Below are 21,960 nucleotides of genomic sequence, written 5' to 3' on the forward strand. Positions count from 1 at the left end.
GCAAATCTGCAGCAAAAAACCTCTTTAAAGTGTTGAAAAGCAAAGATGTTACTTTAAGGATTAAGGTGTGCCTGACCCAAGCCATGGTGTTTTCAGTCACCTCAGATGTATGCTAAAGCTGGACACTGAATAAGGAAGACCAAAGAAGAACTGACACCTTTGAATTGTGGTGTTGGCAAAGAATATTGAATATACCATGGACTGCCAAAAGAACAAATCTGTCTTGGAAGAAGTACAACCAGAATGCTCCTTAGAAGCAAAGATGGCGAGACTACGTCTTACATACTTTGGACATGTTATCAGGAGGGATCAGTCCCCAGAGAAGGACAGCATGCATGGTAAAGTAGAGGGTCAGCGATAAAGAGGAAGTCCCTCGACCAGATGGATTGACACAGTGGCTACAACAATGGGCTCAAGCATAACAACGATTTTGAGGATGGCACAGGACTTGGCAGTGTTTCGTTCTGTTGTACATAGGGCTGCTGTGAGCCGGAACTGATACGATGGCACCTAACAGCAGCAACATAAGGTAAAGATCATTATTAACCCTGTTTAATAAATCAGGAAACCGCAACGCGTAAGAAGTTCAGTACCTTGCCCAGGTCACAGAGTTAGAGTGTAATAGAGCTGGGGTTCAAACTCAGGCACCATACTCTGGAGCCCACACTACCCTCTACTTCTTCCTTCTTTTCTCCATTAAGTCCAGAGGAGACTTTTTAAAAACCCCACAATACTACTGGCATTTCAGATTTGGTCATCATCCATGGTTGTGGCATCCAGAGACTGTTAGGGGAAATTTTCTTACGTTTTTTCAAAAAATGTAATTGCTCATAGCTTTATAGTTTAATCTTTGCAAATCATCTCTTTTTAAAAATAGCTTATTGAGATATACCTTACATACCATAAAGTACACTCTATGAAGTGTACAATTCAATAGTGTTTAGGATATAACTGTGTTGTGTAACCATCTCTATAATCTAATCTTGAAACATGCAAATCATTTCTTTTATCAGGTCATTCTCTGGGTCTTTGACGTCAGGGACAATGGTCTTAATATTAGTCATAGCACGAGCACAGCGCAGTGTATTCACCAGGCAATCAGTAACGATTCAACTTCTGCATCGCACACACACTCCGGCTCGTCCGGGCGCCCGGCCTCCAAGAACGTGGACCGGTCCACCTGTCCCGCGGCGCCTCCAGCCAATCAGGGCCGTCTGCCACCTCGGCCCGCACGCAGCCCGGCTCGTGAGTCTCAGCAGTTGCCGGGAAGACTGCGACCCGGAGCCATGTCGCAGCAGCTGCCAGGAAGACTGCAATCGGGAGCCGTGGGGAGGATACCGATCCTGGGTCTGGGTACCTGGAAGGTAAAGCGGCAGCGCGGTCGGGAATGTGCAGCTACCTTTTCTTTTTTGTCGCATGCCCAGTGCTTAAAGGAGCACTCGATGGTTTAGGCATAGTTGGGTGAATTCATCTTGTTTGCGGCGCTCCCCACTCCCGAGGCTTTTTGGGGCGCCTTTTTTGTTTCTCTGCCACCTGCTCTCTGGGCCGACTTCCAGTGCACAGCTGGCCTATCGTTACCTTCCCTCTGGGGTACGGTGACTTCTTCCAGCAACTAGAGACTGAGGATCCCACGTTCTTGGTTCTAGTTTTTGTTCTGAAGTGTCCAGCTGTCACTTTTGCGCCCGCCGGCAGCCTGTAGAGTAAGGGGAAGAACAGGAACGTGGGGTCTTGGGCAGGCCATCCAACCGCCCCGGCTTCGGTTTCCTTGTTGCAAAGTGAGGGAGCTGGAGGAGAGTGGTTTAATAACCTAAAATTCCTGCCTGCACCAAAATCATCCGAGGTGAATCTTTTGTAACGCAAAAGAATTATTTTGTAATGCAAAATTGGCCTCTTTTTGAAAGCTTTATTTTTAGACGTCGGAGATCCTGAAAAGGGGGCTTGTAGCTATGTTATTTCATAGCAGTATTTCACATGGCGGCCAAGTCATAATTATTCAGAAATAATGTTTGGAAGAGCCCAGAAGAAAAAGCTGTGCTTCTTGGCTAAGGGTAGAAAAATTGACAGGCACCTAACTAGATCAGACAGCAGTCAGACTAGAAGATGGGGAAATATTATCCATATCAAAAAGATAAGGAAATGTTAGATTTGCCTACTTTTTTTTTTAAAAAGAAACTTTGAAATTTCATCTTCTTTACTATGTAAAAACAACCTGACCTGGAAGCAGTGGAAGCACTTTAGAACTTTCTCTACTTTGAACTTAATAATTCTTGTCATTGATTTAAGACAGCGCTAACTAAAAAGCCTTTCAAATTTGCTAACTTAAGAAACCCAAACTCCTTGTCCTCCAGTTGATTCTGACTCATAGTTACCTTATAGGACAGAGTAGAACTGCCCGATAGAGTTTACAAAGAGCAGCTGGTGGATTCGAACTGCCGGCCTTTCAGTTAGCAGCCTGAGCTCTTGACCTCTATACCACCAGGGCCCCTTGCTAGCTTAGTCCTTGATAAAAAGATGTTTCCTTAAAGAAGTGATGTAGTAAGTTATTGGGTGAGTTGGAATCAGAACGCTCAACCACTGCTCATAAAAAAATTATTTAAATTATTTCTTTTACTTGCTTTTCAATTCCTAGAGGCCAAGGATATAGTTGTACTCATTTTGGTTCTCAGCATCTAGTCAACGACATGCGTTTGGCAGTCATTCGGTAGCGCTTGATGGATTAAACTGTTTTGACTTTCTTGCCTCCCTTTAATTCTGCCTTTTATGTACTAGGTCTTCTGCACACAGCTGCTTTACCTTGAAGTCTCCCTTCACCCAGAGGAACCTAATTCTGTATTTCTTCTAGGGGCATTGGTTCAGTATTCACTAATCCAGTATTTGTAGTGACTTTACAGAACGTAACTACTGCAAATAATGAGAATTGACTATAATTTTTAGTTGTTTGCTGTTGGTACAGAGTAAAACAACCACGTTTGGTATATTTGTTACATTTCCAGCCACTTTGTTAAACTGTTCTGTTATTTCTAATAATATTAAATCTAATTTCTGTAGATTCTTTCAGATTTGCTAAATAATGATAGTTTCATTTTTTCCAATCCTTAGACCTCAAATTGCTTCTGCTTAGCCACTTGTTCTGGCTAAGACCTCCAGTACAGTGGGTATTCTTGTTTTGTTCCTGATTTTAAAGGGAATGCTTATGATATTTTCACATTTAGGATGATATTTGCCCTAGGGATTTTTTTTATATGGATATTCTTTATCTGGTTAGAGTTACCTTTTATTCCTAATTTACTTAGAGTTTAAATCATGAATGGGTATTCAATCTTATCAAACATCGATTGAGACGATTTTTTGCTTTTTTTCTTTTCATGTGCTAATGTGGTAAATTATGTTTATGGATTTTCTAATATCAAGCCATCCTTGGATACCTGAGATAAACTCAGCTTGGGTGTGGTGTATATTTTTTCATATACACTGTTGCATCAAATTTGCTATTATTTTACTTATGATTTTTGCAGCTACCGTTTATTTGGTTTTTGGCATATGCTCGTTAGTATGGTGGGTTACTTTTATGTGAATATGTACAGGTATCCCCTGCTGTTTGAAAGTTGGTTTTACGCCACTTGGCTTTTATGAAAGACCTACATTAGCACCTGTTTTTGCTAACCAAAAGAAATCTGAAGAGAATTTTCCCTTTTATGGAAAAAAAAAGACAAAAAACATTTGTTTTGCAGCAAGCTGTTAAAGAGGCAGCATGTACCCAAGAAGCAAGAGTGGTGTCGCCAAGCTGCTTCCCTGGAAACTACACTCAGCATCTCAGCATCAAGCTGCCATAGCTTTGAACTGTGTCTATGAACACTGTATGTTAGTGTTATTTTAGTTTTTATGTGTTATTTAGTGTGATTTGGTAGGTTATTTTTTGGGTCTGGGAATGCTCCAAAATTTTTTCCCATATAAATTAATGGTAGAGCCCTGGTGGAGCCATGGTTAAGAGATTGCCTCTTAACCAAAAAAGCTGGCAGTTCAAATCCACCAGCCGCTCCTTGGAAACCCTATGGGGCAGTTCTACCCTGCCCTGTAGGGTCGCTATGAGTTGGAATTGACTTGACAGCAGTGGGTTACCGGGAACAGGTTAAATCCATGGTAATTGCTTCTTCACTTTACGCCATTTCGACTTATACAAAGTTTCAAGCTCTACTTTGGGATAGTGGGGGAAACCTGTGCTTTGTTTCACCTTTACAACTGGATTATAAATACGGGTAAATAAATATTAACACTCTTACAAGTCCAAATAAAAAAACAACAAAAATATAAAGACTCAGCAAATACAAAATCAGCAACAAGGAAAAATATGAAAAGAAAATACTTAAGGAAAAACAACTCAGCACGGAAAATTAAGTGGAAGAAAGAAACTGAAAAACACACAAAAAAAGACATCAAAATGACAGCACTAAACTCATACATATCAATAATTATGCTGAATGTAAATGGACTAAATGCACCAATAAAGAGACAGAGAGTAGCAGATTGGATAAAAAAACACTATCCGTCCATATGCTGCGTACAAGAGACACACCTTAGACTTAAAGACACAAACAAACTAAAACCTAAAGGATGGAAAAAAAATATATCAAGCAAACAACACTCAAAAAAGAGCAGGAGTGGCAATATTAATCTCTGATAAAATAGACTTTAAAGTAAAATCCACCACAAAGGACAAGGAAGGACACTATATAATGATTAAAGGGTCAATACACCAGGTGGACATAACCATAATAAATATTTACACACCCAACAACAGGGCTCCAAAATACATAATACAACTGGATTATATGGTCTTTGAGTGTAGAGATGGGTCTTAGACTTACTTGTATCTCAGTTATCATTCATTCTGCATTGATTTATTTCTTTGTTCATTCAGGAAGAACAATACTTAGCTCAGTACTTTGCAGGCACTAAACATACCACTAGGAAGTTTTCCTCCCAAAAGTAATGAAGTTGGAACCTAGGTTATCTGTAAATTCCTTTCTAACTCTGACATTTCCTAATTTTAAGACTACTTGATACTGGTACCAATTCAGTGACCTAATTTTTTATGTATTATTTGATTCTCTGTAAAAACAATATTCTAGAGTAAAAAGAGGAAAGTTTTAGTTGGGTTTTCCTGAATGTGGGTGGATTACTGCTGTTTTGTTTATTTTGCAGGCTGCTCCAGGAGAAGTGACAGAGGCAGTGAAAGTGGCAATCGATGTGGGATATCGGCATGTTGACTGCGCTTACTTGTACAACAATGAGAATGAGGTTGGAGCAGGGATCCAGCATAAGATCAAGGAGGGCGTGGTGAGACGGGAAGATCTATTTATTGTCAGCAAGGTATGACTTCTCAACTACAAGAAGAGTGGGATCTAGGCCACTCAGAGCTTAGACAACTAGATAGCGGAAATAGTATGTGAAGGATCTTCCAGTTTCTTCATCTCATAGGAGTTGATGAACCAGAGTTAATAAGAATTTTTCCAGCTTCATGAACATGCTGAGTTATATTGCTTGTAGGTGTATTTGCTTCATATTATTTATTTGGCTATTCAGATTGGGGTACACAGAGATTCTCCCAATTAACAATTCATTCCTAAAACAAAATTTATTGAGTGAGGGACACCTCATGAACTCAATTTACACAGTGATCCCCCAACTCAGAATCACCTAGGGTGCTTTTTAAAATATAGATTCCCAGTTCTACCCCAGATCTACTGAATAAGAAACCCTGGGAGTATAGCTAGGTGGAAGTGTTGGGGTGGAGGCAGGTAGCATTGCAAGCAGAGGAAACAACTTGAGCAAAGGCACAAGGCATGAAACAGCGTGATGGGTACAGGAATCTATAAGGAGCTTGGTGTTTCTGGGGCAAAAAATGTCAGACTGGGGAAGTGGACAAGGGCCAGATTATGAAAGTTTTGGTATGCCATTTTCAAGAGCTTCTACTTTTTTTTATAGACAAAGGAGAACCACTGAAGATTTTTAAGCCGGGGAGCTTTTATATAAGTGAGGCTTATGTTGTATATAGGCTTTTGTAACAGCTGAAAGAAGCATGGATTTGAGAGTGAGAGGACTGGAGGCAGGAGACCAGTTAGCAGAAATTAACAAAGCAGAAATTAACAACAGTGTCGGTGGGAGATGGGAAAGGCCCGAAGGAGGGCAGTAGGAGAGGGATGGATATGAAAGATAGTGAGGAGGCAAGCCCCGTAGAAAATACAGGGGTAGATGAGGATAGCAGAGAATTAAGGAATTAATTTGATTTTGACTTTGAAGCAGAATATTATGTTCAAGTTCTAGCTGTCATTCATGAGCTGAGAGACACTGTGTTGGTCATTGGACAACTTGGGTTCACAGTTTATCATTTGTAAAATGATGATTTGGATTTGTTAATCTCTAGAATAATTTCCCGGGGTCTGAAATTCCGTAATTCTATGATTGAACGTTGTTTCTGTAGTAGATTTGCTTTTCTGTTTTACTTTAAGGTAATTAATTTTTCTAACTCATCATTACCATTTAAAGCTAGAGCAGGGGGACGATAAGGGAGAAGCCTGGGTGTGTTTGGCTGGGCAAATAGTCTGCGGAATGAAAATCGCTCCTGAATACTCGAGGTAGGGAGACAGATTTCTAAGACTAGCTCCCTGTCTTAGTTACTTAGTGTTGCTAATTATGGAAATACCAGAAGTGGGTGGCTTTAAAGAACAGAAATTTATTTCTCATAGTTCAGGAGGCTAGAAGTCTGAATTTAGGGCGCTGGCTGTAGGGGAAGTCTGCCTGTGGGCTCTGGGGGAAGATCCTTGTGTCGGCCTCTGTAGTCTGGGTGTTCCTTGTTTCCTTGGTGATCTTCACCTGGCATCTCACACCACCTCCCCCACCCCCATTGTGCTTCTTCCTGTGTCTAACCTGTTCTTTTTGTAACAGAAGGGACACACCCTACATTTGTCGGCATATTAACATAACAAAGAAAACTCTGTTCCTAACTGGGTATAGGGGTTAGGATTCCAACACATATTTGGGGGGACACAGTTCAATCCATAACACTCCCTAATTTGTGAACAAGTTGCTCCTGAGGGGATCATAGCCATAAGTGGGAAGTATGCTTATTATTTTTAAAATTTGTAAAATTTATATAAATGTAATGAAGAAAAATAAATCACTTAGAGAACTCACCATCCAGAGAAAACTACTGTTAATGAGATGCTGTATTTATTTCTAGTTTTTGTGTTTGTGTTTTCTTTTTTGTTAATAGACTGTGTTTATTGTTTGCTTCTGTAAATACTACAGCCTAGGAAACCCTATGGGGTTCTACTCTGTCACATTGGGTTGCTATGAGTCGAAATTGACTTGTTGGCACCTAACAACAACATAGTTTGTTTTAATATCTTTTAATACCCTTTCTTTTATTTTAATTAAACTTAGTCATTTTTGTTTTTCACTAACTGTCACAGTTAGTAATAGTATAACGGGGAAAATAATGAGGGGAAAAACAAATTATGAATTTTTCATCATAGAAGAGAGTGTTAAGGTCACCATGAGTTGTAGCCGACTTGATGGCAACTAACGACTGTAGCAGGGCTGGGGAGTGGCTGCTGAAGGGTATGGAGTTTCTTTTTGGGGTCATGAAATGTTCTAAAATTGATTGTGGTGATGCTTGCACAATTCAGTGAGTATATGAAAAACTATGGAATGGTACACTTTAAATGGGTGAGTTGTGTGATGTGGGAAATGGATCTTAATACAGTTATTCATAAGAAAAAAAGATTGTTAAATATAAAAAATGTGTATTAACACATTTGCCTAGTTTAACCTGTGTAAACATGATGCCTTACTAACGGACAACGTTTAGCATAGCGTCTACTTAAGTGAGATGCACAATATAGAAATTCTTTTGATTTTTTCATATATTCTCTATCCCTGCAGGCCTTTTTTTTGGTCCTAGTGGATGCAAATAACCAGTCAGCCCTCCCTCCCATCAAATATCTCATGGTGTCCTGAACTTCTCATTCAGTAGGAATAAGGCAGAAGGAGCCCAGCTTTGGAGATTCCCTCCCTGAGGAAGTCCTGGAACTTTTCTGAGGATAACATTACTCCCCTCAGAAACTGTCATATTGTATTTATTGTCATTTCTTCTTTGATGCTTTTTGCCATCCAGATACCGGGTTTGTGGGGATAAGGAGCAAATGTTGTGTCAACACTGGATTTGTGGCTGAATGTCATGGTGCTTTCTTCCTCTCCTTTGTAGCTATGGTGTACCTACCACAAGAAGTCCTTGGTGAAAACAGCATGCCACAAGAGTCTCAAGGCCTTAAAGTTGGATTACTTGGACCTCTATCTCATACACTGGCCCATGGGTTTCAAGGTACAGTTCATTAGGTGGTTAGAGATCCAGTTTGCATTTCCTTTCCCTTCCTTTAGGAGCCCTGGTGGAGAGGTGGTTGAAGCGCTCGGCTGTAAACCAAAAGATTGGCCGTTTGAACCCACGAGTCACTCTTTGGGAGAAAGATGTGACAGTCTGCTCCCGTAAAGATTTACAGTCTTGGAAACCCTATGGGGCAGTTCTACTCTGTCCTATAAGGTCGCTATGAGTTGGAATCAGCTTGATGGCAGTGAGTTTTTTCCCTTGCTCACTCATACCCCATAGTGTGCTGGGAAGAACATGACCAGCTGTCACGGCACATGGGTTCTAGTGCTGCATCAGCCACACATGGTGTGGTTTGGGCAAGCCACTTAATATCTCTGAGCCTCAACTCAGGAGAGGCTTGGATTAGACGACCTCTGAGGCTCCCCACAGTTCTAACTTTCTGTGGTTTTCTTCCAAGCCAGTCATTTTTTTCTCCAAGCTCAGAGAGCAGCAAATTTTTTTTCCGTAGGACTTTTCAGTGAAAGCAGGTATCACACAGAAGAAATACTGCTGCTCAAAGCCACTGCTTGTTCCATTGGCAAGTTCCCGGTCAATTCTGGCCTTGTCTTTCTATTTGCCAGGTTCTCTTCTCTTTAGGCAGTGACTGTTGTTTTGCAATATGGGGGTATTTGGTTGTTCACCTGCAGCATGGGTTCAGTTGGTTATGGTGGTGGATTATTTTTCCATTGGTTTTATTTTTTTTTTACTTAATTGCATCTCATATCCCCTCTCTCCCTTTAAACCTCCTGAGTTTTTCTGTGGTTTATCTCCACCTGGCTGATGGTGGGTAGCTGCCTCAGTCTTGTGTTGGTCCTGGCCAGGATGTCCCTTCACCTCTGCCCCAAACCAAAATGACAACCTACCTGGCCAAGGACTTAGGGACACAGGTGGCACCTGTGCAATATAGAAGTCCTTGAAAGTATATTCTTCCTCAGTTGGAATGGATGATCAGCTGCTCAGCAGTCTCTTACGAGTTTACCTTGTCTGAGGATCTTATGGTGTGTGCCAAACTGTTGGTTATCTTTTAAGATTAAAACAGCAACAAAAACCACTTCATTCCAGGTGTAGCTTTGCTTTAAGGCTTTGTATCTAATATCTAGTTTCAATAAGGATACAGGCACCTCTACATCAGTCACGTTAATAAAGAACAGAAGATGCCCTGAAAGCAAAACAAGAGTGAATGATCCAGAAATGATTTCTGTATCTTTGAAATTTTGTGCAATTTTTTTGAGGATAATGATTTAAAAAATAGTAGATAATAATTATATAGCGCTTAATATGTGCTAGATACTTTTGTAGGTGCTTTACATGTATGAATTCATTTAATCCTAAAAAAAATTCTACGAGATAGATGCTATCAATATCGCCATTGTACAGATGTTGAAACTGAGGTACAGAAAGTTGAAGATTACTGCAGCCTAGAAGCATCTGTTTAGGTCTGTCATTCATTACTCCCTTCCTGTCCCTCACCTTCTAACAGATCCCTGTAGTTGGATTTCTGCGTAGTAGAGTACGGAGGGATTGGGCAGTGTTTCATTCTATTGTACGTAGAGTTGCTATGAGCTGACTTGACAGCATCTAACAACAACAGCAGAGTAGGGAGAGGTCTCAGATCACTAAACAGATTACAGAGTGGAAATCTGTGTGTGTTAGAGTTAAACATATAAAACATAAATGCCTAGAAGGGGACTTCAAACTTCATGCAGAACTGTGGAGGACTGGAGAGTCTTTGGGCTTTATTCTTAGAGCAGCACAGTCAGCATGTTCCTGGCTAGTAGGAACTGGTGGGCCTGTTACGATTTCTGATGATCAGGACGGCAGAAAGGAGGCCTGGTGGCACAGTGGTTAAGTGCTTGGCTGCTAACTGAAAGGTCAATGGTTCAAACTCACCAGCCGCTCAGCGGGAAAAAGATGTGCCAGTCTGCTTCCGTAAAGATTACAGCCTCAGAAACCCTCCAGGGCAGTTCTACTCTGTCCTATAGGGTAGCTGTGAGTCAGAATCAACTCAATGGCAATGAGTTTTTAGGAGGGCAGAGCCCAAGGATGAGAGGAAGATGGCATTTGTGTGGAGGCAGAGAAAAATGTTAGCTTGGGAGGTGCTTCAGTTCATCATCTAGAATTCTTCTGAAATATGGACCAGGCTGGAATTTTAGACATTCTCCCCACTGTTGCTTTGGAGAATGATTAAGTCTCATTAAATAAATGTGTCTTACACCATTCACCCTGCATCATATTACACAGAGTTGTGCGTGAGTGAAGCAGGTGGAGTACAAATCAATACTTGTAACTGCTCTGAGGGATGACTTCACATTCTGCTGTTGTTATTAGATGCTGTCGAGTCGGTTCTGACTCATAGCGACCCTATGTACAACAGAATGAAACACTGCCTGGTCCCTCCTTACTCTACCACACAGAAATACAACTAAAGGTGAGGGACAGGCAGAGAGTAATGAATGACTGACCTGAACAGATGCTTTGTGACTTCACAAAGATAGCTTTCAGGCTATCTTTCTCTGCCCTACACCTCCTGTCATGGATTGAATTACATCCCCCCAAAAATGTGTGTATTAATTTGGTTGGGCCATGATTCCTGGTATTGTGTGATTTTCCTATATATTGTAAATCCTGCCTCAATGATAATAATGAGGGAGGATGGGTGGCAGTTGTGTTAGTAAGGCAGGACTCAATCTACAAGATTGGATTGTGTCTTGAGGCAATATCTTGAGATATAAAAGAGAGAAGTGAGCAGAGACAGGGGGACCTCATACCACCAAGAAAGCAGTGCCAGCGGCAGAGCGCTTCCTTTGGAACCGGGGTTCCTGCGCAGAGAAGCTCCTAGTCAGGGGAACGTCGATGAGAAGGCTGACAGAGAGAGAAGCCTTCCCCTGGAGCTGACACCCTGAATTTGGACTTTCAGCCTACTTTACTGTGAGGAAATAAACTTCTCTTTGTTAAAGCCATCCACTTGTGGTATTTCTGTTATAGCAGCACTAGATAACTAAGACACCTTCCATGCACCTTTGTATTAATTCTCACTTCATTGTCTCTAACTATGCTAGGAATTCTAAGAAAAGGAGAGAGGATCCTAACAATGGAGTTGGGAGAAGGTTGGTTGAACTCTTGTAACATAAAGGAAGCCCTCTTCCACGTCAAGTTGTTTACCTGAAATTACTAAACTATTTTCTGGCAATTGGCAAGGATGCAAGGTCTTCCTTTCATTTCCTGTCTTGTGAGAGGTGGGCAATGAACTTCAAGGCCATCAGGGACTTTGTAGACCATCCAGTCCAACCAACCCTTGATCTTATAAAGGTGAAAGCCTGGAGAATGAAGTCACATGGCCAAGATGGGGTTGCTTAGTGATGGGTCCATGGCTTGGACTCAGATTTTCTGGCATATAATCCAGAGTTCTTTCCATACATTTTGATTCTCCTGCTACATCGTCTCCACATCAGGGATGGCTCATAAGCTCCTTTACTTCTGGTTTTCACAGCCTGGGGAAAAAGACTTGCCTTTAGATCGCAATGGCATGGCAATACCCAGTGAAACGGACTACCTGGAAACATGGGAGGTATGCTAAGCCACACTGTCTGCCAACTTCTTGCATCCCAGTCAATGAATGTCAGAATAGGAAGTTGTAAGATCTTGAGCTTCTCGTGTTCAAACACACCAGGTTTGTCTACTTGAGACACAGGTTTGTAGTATGAATTAGGAATGAATTGGCTGAAGAACTCAGAGACCTCAAATGACTTTCTTGTTACCTTACTTTAGTTTGGTTCATCTCTCTGAAACATATGTTTTAGGGATAACTAATCCAGACCTCCCCTTTTTTTTCCCTCAAATGTTTATTTTTTGATTAAAAAAATCACATATTCATTACAGAAAATACAGAAAAGCGTAAAAAAGGAAATAAAAATAATCCATGTTCCCATCACCCAACATTTTGTAGTTCCTTTTACTTACTTTTAAAGCATTTTTGAAGAATAGCTTGGGCAGTATGGTGATATTTATGTTGGGAAGGGGTAAACACATGGAGGTAGAGTTACCAAGTTACAAGCCTATTGCCAGAGTACAGACGGAAGTTGATGAAGGCTTGAAGTAAGATAGGAACCATCAGAATCAAGAGGAGGTGATGGATCTGAAAGACTCCAGGATGTAGAGTTGATAGACTAGTGTTGAGTGAGGGGCAGAAAGATTCCCTGGTGACTCAGGCTTCTAGCATAGGTGACTTAGTGCCTGCAATCTTGCTAACCAACATGGTGAATAGAGAAGGGGTAAGTGCGACGCATAGGAGGAAAGTGAGTTTAAATTTGAGCTTGCTGAGTTTAGGTCATAGCTTGAATTCAGGAGAACAGATCCTGGAGCCATTAGTGGAACTGATAGGTAAAGCCATGGGAGTGCCTAAGATTATCCAGGGAGAGTGAGACTAGAGAGGAAACATCAGATGGGGGTGAGAATACCTGAGCTAGGCATTAACATCTTCTCCCATTTTTTAAAATAATTTTATTTTAAACATACTAATTGGTGAAACAATGGAGATTAGCCACGGTATCTGAGTCTGAGATATAAGAATTAGTGCCCAGGTGTTCCTTAGGTTAAACTCTAGGTTATTTGTGTAGGATAAGTGAGGCTGATTGTTGCAGAATTGAGGCAATAAATGATGCACATTGACTCATTTGTCACAGACCCCATGGCCACTCAGGACTTCTGCTGACTATTTACACTGACACAAAAGCCATACTCTTTCTGAAGCTGAAGGGCAGTCTGGCTTGCTGGTCACTGAACAGCACAGAGCTTTGAGTTGCTCTGCCCTCAAGTTGCTTACCATGTAAAATGGTAAGGGCAGGATAGGAGAATGAAGACACATCCCCGTGCTTAAGAAGATTCTAATCTAAGTGGAAAGAAAGGTGAGCAAATAAAATCAGCAAAGGACATGCTTGCCAAGCATCATATCAACAGATACTCAGAGTAATAGGAATAGTAATAGCTAAAATGTGTTCAGTGTTTGCTAAATTCTAGTCCTTTGCTAAATGCTTTACATGCATTATTTCAGGTAATCCTTAAAAACAGCCCTATGACGTAGATAATATTGACCCCATTTTGCAGATGAGGAAATGGAGGCTTAGTGGTGTCATATAACTTGCCCAAGGTCTCCCAGCTATTAAATGATGGAATTGGGAATAGACCTTGAGTGCAGAAATGCTTTTGAAGCATCAAGTAAAACATTTAAAAAATATTTGGTGGAGCCAGTTTTAAAATACTGTGCAAAGGAGGTGAGGGATATGGATTATCAGTGGAGTGGGCAGAGCCTACATACCAAAAATAATTCTTTGTTCTCCTTTAGGCTATGGAGGAACTGGTGATTGCAGGGCTGGTGAAATACATCGGGGTGTCAAACTTCAACCATGAACAGCTCGAGAGACTTTTGAATAAGCCTGATTTGAGAATCAAGCCAATAACTAACCAGGTGAGCTTATATACAGTGTAAAATGGTTTAATGGATATCGTTGGCTTTTCAGCCATTACCTGCATGTGGCTATATTAGAAATGCACGAAATATTCATTTTTCTGTAGGGCTGTCAAAATTGTAACTTATGATATCAATTAGGCAAGTGAAGGGGTGGATAGGCAAGTGAGTTTTTTTTTTTTTTTTTTTTAAATACTCGTCTGGTTAGGGTGTTGATATTGTAAGGCGAAGCTTGAGCTGGAACTTGGTTTTCCATTTGCGGTTATGGGGTGAGTCACCAGATCTGTTCACAATTGGTGAAAGGTCCCGGCAGGCCCCTCATTACTTATGGTGCTTCCTGTGAAAGCATCAGGGGTGTTCCCTCTCCCAGTTCGCCAGCCTGTGCAGATTGACAGCATTAAAGGGATGGATAACTGAAGGACTCTCAGACCAGGTTCACAGACTCTGGCTAAACTGGTGTTTTGTACTTTCTTCCTTAATGCAGAGAAATGACTTCTGAGGAAAGGCCTATTACATCTCTGGATTGACTGACTGGCTTTATATGTTGAAAGAACATTTTTGTAGTACTTTATTTTACTAAGGAGCCCTGGTGGCACAGTGCTTAAAGTGCTTGGCTGGTAACTGAAATGTTGGCAGTTTGAACCCACCAGCCACTCTGTGGGAGAAGGATGTGGCAGTCTGCTTCCTTAAAGATTTACAGCCTTGGAAGCCCTATGGGGCAGTTCTACACTGTCCTACAGGGTCACTATGAGTCGGAATCGACTTGACGGCAATGGGTTTTTTGTGTTCAGTTTTATTTTAAACTTTTTATTAAGGTGTAAAGTGCACATATGAGAATAGAGCTTGATGAATTCTCATAAACTGTGATCAGCATCCAGATTAACAAACAGAACATGACCAATACCCTAGAAGCACCCCTTACCATGTTCTTTTCTAGTCACCCCCTTCCCCGTCCCTGCAAAGGGTAACCACTATTCTGATTTCTAGCAGCAAAGATTAGTTTTTGAACTTCATATAGATAAAACAATACATTATTTACTCTTCTGTGTCTTTTTTCACTCAGCGTTATGTTATTAGATTCTTTTATATTTGTGTATGATTGTAGATCATACTTTCTTCTGTGTTGTATTCCATTGTGTGCATATACCACAATTTAGTTATCTATTCTACTGTTGGTGGGTACTTGGGTAGTTTCCAGTTTGGGGCTACTAAGAATAGAGCATCACTTTCTTTTTTTTCCAATAAGTTGACTTGTTTTTCTTGAGGTGTAACATACATATAGAAAAGTGAATAAATCATAAAGTGCATAGCCTAGTGAATCTTCACAAGTAACATAGTCAAGTATTCAGCACCCAGAGCAAGAAACAGAATATTCTTAGCCTTCCAGAAACACCTTTCATGCCCCAGTCTAGTCACTATCCACAGAGAGTAACCACTGTCCCGACTTCTAACATAGTTTCGTTTTACCTGCTTTTAGACTTTATACAGTAAAACCTGTGAAAGCTGGAACTTGTGTAAGGTAGAAACCTGTCAGAGAAGGAAAACTAAAATATTTTCCACTAAATAGAGAGTGATAGAAGAGTAGTGACTGCACCCTGTCAAAGGCGGGGAAACTTGTGAGACCCGGAAAAACGAAGCAGTCTGTCAAGTTCCGGCTTTCATAGGTTTTACTCTAAACGGGGAATCTGTTCATATGCATAACACATCCTGTTCTGTGTTGGCATTTTTTGTTGAGCAGCACTTTAAATAACTAGGAAAGATTGTTGCCTTGTCTGTGAGAATGAGGTGGGTTTGGAAGGTCTGTTTTCTAGCTAGGGTTGTGAACATCCAGGAATGCAGAGTGCTTGGAAGCATTTTCAGAAAGCCAAGCAGGTTTCTCTTTTGGAGGCTTTCCTGCCTGCTGGTTTTGCTCTGCTGTGCTCTGCAAGTTCCTGAGAGCCTGCCTCTGCTACCCTCAAAGGCACTATTGATAGTTCTCTTCAGTTCACGATAAACAAGTATTTATTTTAGGTTTATTTATAACCTGGAACTGTACATGAAATTTATAGAATGTGGAAAAGACAGGAATCCTGCTCTCAAGTTTCTTCAACTGTTAGCGGGAGTCACCTATAGCATGTATTGGTCACATGTAGCTCCCCAATTTCATTTATTCATTTAACAAATATTTATTGTGCATCTTCTATTTGTCTACATTGCCTTAGGGGTTGGCGATATATCTGTGAACAAAACAGAGAAAAATCCTTGCCTTCATGGAGCTTACATTCTAGTGGTGACAGTTAAACAATTAGCAAATCATTAATGTATGTAAGATGACAGATAGTGACAAGTGCTATAGGAGAAAATAAAGGAGAGAAGGGAGATAGGAGCTATTGGAGGGTTGCAGTTTTTTTTTTTTTAAATTGTGAGTAAATATGTATTTAACAAATGATTTGCTTTTTCAACCTTCTTCACATATACAATTCAGTGACATTAGTTAGGTTTATCATGTTGTTCAATCATTACTACTATCCGTTTCCAAATTTTATCTCCTAAGCAGTGAGTCCTCCTTTTGCCCTTCCTCCCATGGAGGGTTGCAGCTTTTAAGTAAGGTGATCAAGGGAGACCTCACTGAGAAGGTGATATTTAAGCCTTCAGATGAAACAGGTATTCCTTGAGCCCCTAGGTGCACACACCTTTACGGCTGGCTAGAATCTTGGAGATCACTGAGTCTAACCTTTTCACTTTGCAGATGAAGACACTCAGGCCTACAGATGGGACATATAGCTAGTCAGTGACAGAACCAAGATATTAATGTTGGTCTCTCTACATTTTTAGAGTTTTTCTAGTATACTATTAGTTGGAATATTTTCTGTAACTGTCATTCTGTTTTGTAGATTGAGTGCCACCCATATCTTACTCAGAGGAATCTGATTCGTTTTTGTCAATCCAGAGATGTCTCCGTGACTGCTTACCGTCCTCTTGGTGGTTCGTGGTAAGATGTGTCAGTGGTTGTGTCAGTCAAGGTCCTGCCAGGAAGTAGATGCCACTCTCTAATTTGGATAGTTAGAGGAGGGTTTACTGAAGATGTGGGCAGGGTATAGAGAAACCACAAGGGATCTTGCAGGTGGAATGGTTAATGCCCCTAGACCCTATGGGCTACCAGGAAGGAGCTGTTACTGGAAGCCAGAAGGGGAGAGTCACTTTGAAGGGAGCTGCTTGAGAGGAGCAGTAACCTTTTAAGTGACAGAACTAGCTTGAAGTGACTTGCTGATTTATTGGTTAGTACATCTGGTCTGCTATTAAACCTCTCTATGGTGGTGCAGTGGTTAAGAGCTTGGCTGCTAACCAAAAAGTTGGCAGTTTGAATCTGCCAAGTCCTTAGAAGCCCTATGGGACAGTTCTACACTGTCCTATAGGGTCACTATGTGTCAGAATTGACTCCACGGCAATGGGTTTTGTTTGATTTTTTTTTTTTTAATCAAGGTATTTCACAGACATCTCAATCTTTATATAACTCAAATTCTACATGTCATTTTCCTCCAGAACCTGAAATTTGTACTGTTCCATATATCAATTAATGAGCTACTTGGCCACACTCACTTAGCCACCTAAGTCAGAAACTTGGAAATCATCCCTTTCTCATCTCCCTCAAGCCAACCCTCAATCACCAAGGTCTATTGATTATTCTGGCAGAAGAATTTTGGTTTCTTAATCTCTAGTCTCACCATCAAGGAGCCCTGGTGGTACAGTGGCTAAGTGCTTGGCTGCTAACCAAAAGGTCAGCAGTTCGAATCCACCAGCTGCTCCTTAGAAACCTTATGGGAAAGTCCTACCGTGTCCTATAGCGTTGCTATACCTCAGAATTGACTCGACAACAATGGGTGGGTTGTTTTTTTTTTTTTATTCCCTGCTGGGTTCAGAACTTCCTACTTAATAAATTCCCACAACTTTCTTGAATTTGTAAAGACAGAACTTATCACTTTCCCCTTAGGTTTCTTCTCCCTCTTACATTTTTGTTCCCACGTGCCACTCCCCAATTTACACCCACACTGTTCAGATTACATGCAAAGAAAAAAATCAACATGTTCGTTTACCCACAGTTAGAAATGTAAATACCTTATAAACAGAGCTAAAAGAGATAGAGAACAAATGAGGCTCTGAAATAGCACATTTGCAAGTAATAGCAAGTGTCCCAAAAAGAGAACCCAGCATTCTCACCCACTAGTGAGTTATATGGAGCCCTGGTGGCACAGTAGTTAAGAGCTGTGGGTGTAAACCAAAAGGTCGGCAGGCTGTCCAAATCCACTAGCAACTTCTTGGAAACCCTATGGAGCAGTTCTACTCTGTCCTAGAGGGTTGCTAGGAGTTGGAGTTAACTCGATGGCAACGGCAATGGTTTTTAGTCTATCACTGCTCTAGTTAAGAATTCCCTTAGGTGATTATGTAGCCTCTTAACTCCTTTCCCTCCTTCCCAGATTTGCATCATTTCAATCTACTGCCCACATGGTAGCTGAAGGGAGTTGTCTCAGTATGATCATGTCGCCTTCCTGCCTGCTTACAAATTCTTCAGTTCTTGCTATGGCATATAAGGCTCATCTGATCTGGCCTCTGCCTGCCTCTGGCCTCATTTCTTCCCCTTCCCCACAAACATTCTATGCATCAACCGTATGAAACTATTAGTGGTTCCTTGAATAAGACATGTTCTTTCCAGTGTCTGTGCCTTTGCGTATACAATTCTCTTTACTTGGAAATCTTTTTTTTTTTTAAATCTGGCTAACTCCAACTTTTGATTTAAGGTCCAATTCAGCATCACCGTCTCCAGGAAGCCTCCCTGACTCCCCTTGTTCATGTTTCATTCATAGCCCCTAGTCACACTCTCGTCATTATTTCTTCTCAGTCTCTTCCACTAGACAGAGCTACTTGAGAGCAGAGACTGTATCTTATTCGTTACTGTATTCCTAACTCAGTGCCTGGGATATATTGGGTGCCCGACAAGGGCTGAAATTATTTAAATTTTTATTCCCTGTGTGTTTTCCATGTGAAATGAGGTGTGTGTGTTTGAACTTGGTAGCAACTAAGGAGTTCCTAGAAGACTGGGTCATATTCTACAGTTAAGCTTTGGGGTAGAAGAACCCCAAGGATAGAGTGAGTGGCGGGAGCCACCAGTGGGAAGGGATGCTCACTGAAACCCTGGACTGATGGCAGGGAATAAGTGGGCTCTGTTTAGTTCCTTCAGTAGACTTTGAGGACCATATCTAGCTCAGTGCATGAAATTTAGTAAAAACCCAAAAAACCTATTGCCGTCTAGTCAATTCCAACTCATTGTGACCGCATAGGACAGAGTAGAACTGCCCCATAGGGCTTCCAAGGAGCAGCTGGTGGGTTCAAACTGCTGACCTTTTGGTTAGCAGCCTAGCTCTTAACCGCTATGCCACCAGGGCTCCATGAAACTTAGTAAGTGTTTAATATATATTGGTTGGAAAAAATGGCTCTCCAGAGTTATTAGGCCCTATGTCTCTTTTGCCTGGGCAGATGTTGAGGGATGTAGACTCCGTCATAGTTTTCAAAATCTCTCGCAGTAAAGGTTCCACCTGTTTACAATATCAGTTCTTTCACTGCCTTTGAGGTGAGCTTTTCTGAGATTAGTATTGTTGGCGACAAACATTTATTAATGGTGCTGTAGGCACTATGCAAGGAGCCCTGGTGGTGCAATGGTTAAGAACTCAACTGCTAGCTGAAATGTTGGAGGTTTGAACCCGCCCAGTGGCTCCTCGGGAGAGAAGACCAGGTAATCTGCTCCTGTAAGATTACAGCCTAGAAAACCCTATGGGGCAGTTGTGCTCTGTCACATAGGGTTGCTATGAGTCAGAATTGACCCGACACCATACAACAACAGCAACAGGCACTCTGCTAGGTCTAAAGTAGGAAGCTGTGAAGTCAGAGAGCCCTTAATCCCAGCATTTATGGTTAGTCTGGATTCCAGCAGAGGGGCACGCCAAAGCACTGAGAACCCATTGCCTGATATGCCCAGATGCTGTTACCTGGTTCTTGAGACAAAGCACAAAATATACATGAAAAGTGATGATATGCAGCTGCATTCATCACAATGTTAATGGTAGTTATTTCTAGATGGTGGGATTAGGGACGATATGCTTTTCTGTATTGTTTAAATTTCCTAGAGTGAGCATGTATCTTGATCAGAAAAAAAAAACTATTTTGTGTACTTTGGAGAAAGATTTTTTTAAAGAAGCATATATGTTTAATCTTTTAGCTCACTAACCTGGCCTGTCTCTTTCTAGTGAGGGGGTTGACTTGATGGATGATCCTGTGATTAAGATGATTGCACGAAAGCACAAGAAGTCTCCTGCTCAGGTATGTGGATGGAGGGCTGTCTGCTTGGCTGGCAGTGGACTTTTCCCCATTCCCATGGAGTCACTGGGCTTTGTGGAGGAGGAATGGTTAGCATATTCCCATTCAGTCAGGGTACTCACTCACACCTTTCAAGACCCAGAGGGCGATTTTCTACTTGCAGAGTTCCCAGGCAGTCTCTGCCCCCACCAACTGAATTGGTAGCTAGCATAAAGTGAAACGAGGAGCCCTGGTGGTACCGAAGCACTCGGCTGCTAACCAAAAGGTCAGTGGCTCGAACCCACCAACCGCTCCATGGGAGAAAGATGTGGCAGTCTGCTTCCGTAAAGATTTACAGCCTCAGAAACCCTATAGGGCAGTTCTACTGTGTCCTACAGTGTCACTATGAGTCGGAATCAACTGATGGCAAGGTTTGTTTGTTTTTTTTAATAAAGTGGAACAGAGGTTATTAAAATCTTTCTTGTTCTGAGTCAGATATGTTTGGGGGAATTGGATACCTGTTCATGGAGTCTCATTAAGGTGTAGGCAGGTCCTCTGACCTTCTCCTTGGGCCAGTGGCAGGCATTACAAATATACTTGTGGAACTGTTCAGAAAATGCTAGTGTGATTTCTAAAGGACTTTGTAATAAAAGCTCCTACTGTACCTGACTTGTGGACTTTTACTGCACAATAAAACTCAGACTGTTAAGAAAATTACTTAAATTTGACTTCATATGATTTCCCTTTGTGATATTAAACTTTTTTTTTTCCTCCTGCAGATTTTGATCCGATTTCAGATCCAAAGGGGTGTGATAGTGATTCCAAAATCTGTCAATCCGAAGCGGATTCAAGAGAATATCCAGGAATGTGTTTTTTCTTTTATTTAGAAGGATTTAGAATCATGTATTAGTTAGGGTAGGTTAACTACTGTAACAAACAACCCCAGGATCCCTGGGGCTTAATGCAGTAGAGGTTTATTTCTCTGTTTCTCATAGTTCACTGTGGATGTTAGTAGTTAGCCTTTTATTCAGTGATTTAAAGACCCAGGCTCCTTCCCTCTTAGAGCTCCACTTTCCTTTAGGGCCTTGGGGTTTTCTCTATTCATCTCGCAGACACGGAAAGAGAAAAGAGGATCTCATGTAAGAGATTTTTTGGCTCACGTCACTTCCACTCTTGTTGAATTGGCAGGATACAGACATAGTGGCCATACCAAACTACAGAGAAGCCTGGGATGTTGTATGCTCAGGAAGAAGAGGAAGCAAGTTTGGTGGGCAGCTAGTCAGTGTCAGCCACAGGGAGGCATGCTGATCACTCGTTTGGGAATGGTTACCTTGAGTGTTGAAAAGGTTTCTGATCCCGACTTCTGCCTACTTTCTTTCAACTTTTAACTTTTTAAAATTTTTATTTTATTGTACTTTAAGTGAAAGTATATGATTCAAGTTAGTCTCTCACACAAAAATTTATACATACATTGTTACGTGACCCTAATGGCTCTCCCTATGCTATGACAGCACACTTCTCCTTTGCACCCCGGATTTCTCCTGTCCATTCAGCCAGCTTCTGACCCTCTCTGCCTTCTCATCTTGCCTCCAGACAGGAGCTGCCCATTTAGTCTCATGTATCTACTTGAGCTAAGAAGCACACTCTTCATGAGTATCATTTTATGTCCCATAGTCCAGTCTAATCTTTGTCTGAAGAGTTGGCCTTGGGAATGGTTTTAGTTCTGGGTTGACAGAGAGTCCAG

The 21,960-nt window shown here is 41.3% G+C and overlaps 1 protein-coding gene across 1 annotated transcript in view; it reads left to right on the forward strand.

Moving 5' to 3' along the window:
* Positions 1-1,286: 1,286 nt before the first annotated feature.
* Positions 1,287-21,960, forward strand: part of AKR1E2 (aldo-keto reductase family 1 member E2) — a 40,672-nt gene continuing 19,998 nt past the window's right edge. Inside the window, exons 1-8 of the mRNA XM_012556900.2 lie at positions 1,287-1,364; positions 5,203-5,370; positions 8,267-8,383; positions 11,916-11,993; positions 13,767-13,889; positions 16,763-16,860; positions 20,168-20,240; positions 20,996-21,085. Coding sequence (XP_012412354.2) covers positions 1,287-1,364; positions 5,203-5,370; positions 8,267-8,383; positions 11,916-11,993; positions 13,767-13,889; positions 16,763-16,860; positions 20,168-20,240; positions 20,996-21,085 — 825 coding nt within the window. The remainder of the gene's footprint in view (positions 1,365-5,202; positions 5,371-8,266; positions 8,384-11,915; positions 11,994-13,766; positions 13,890-16,762; positions 16,861-20,167; positions 20,241-20,995; positions 21,086-21,960) is intronic.

Source organism: Trichechus manatus, unplaced genomic scaffold, assembly GCF_000243295.1.
Source record: "Trichechus manatus latirostris isolate Lorelei unplaced genomic scaffold, TriManLat1.0 scaffold00081, whole genome shotgun sequence".
NCBI lineage: Eukaryota > Metazoa > Chordata > Mammalia > Sirenia > Trichechidae > Trichechus > Trichechus manatus.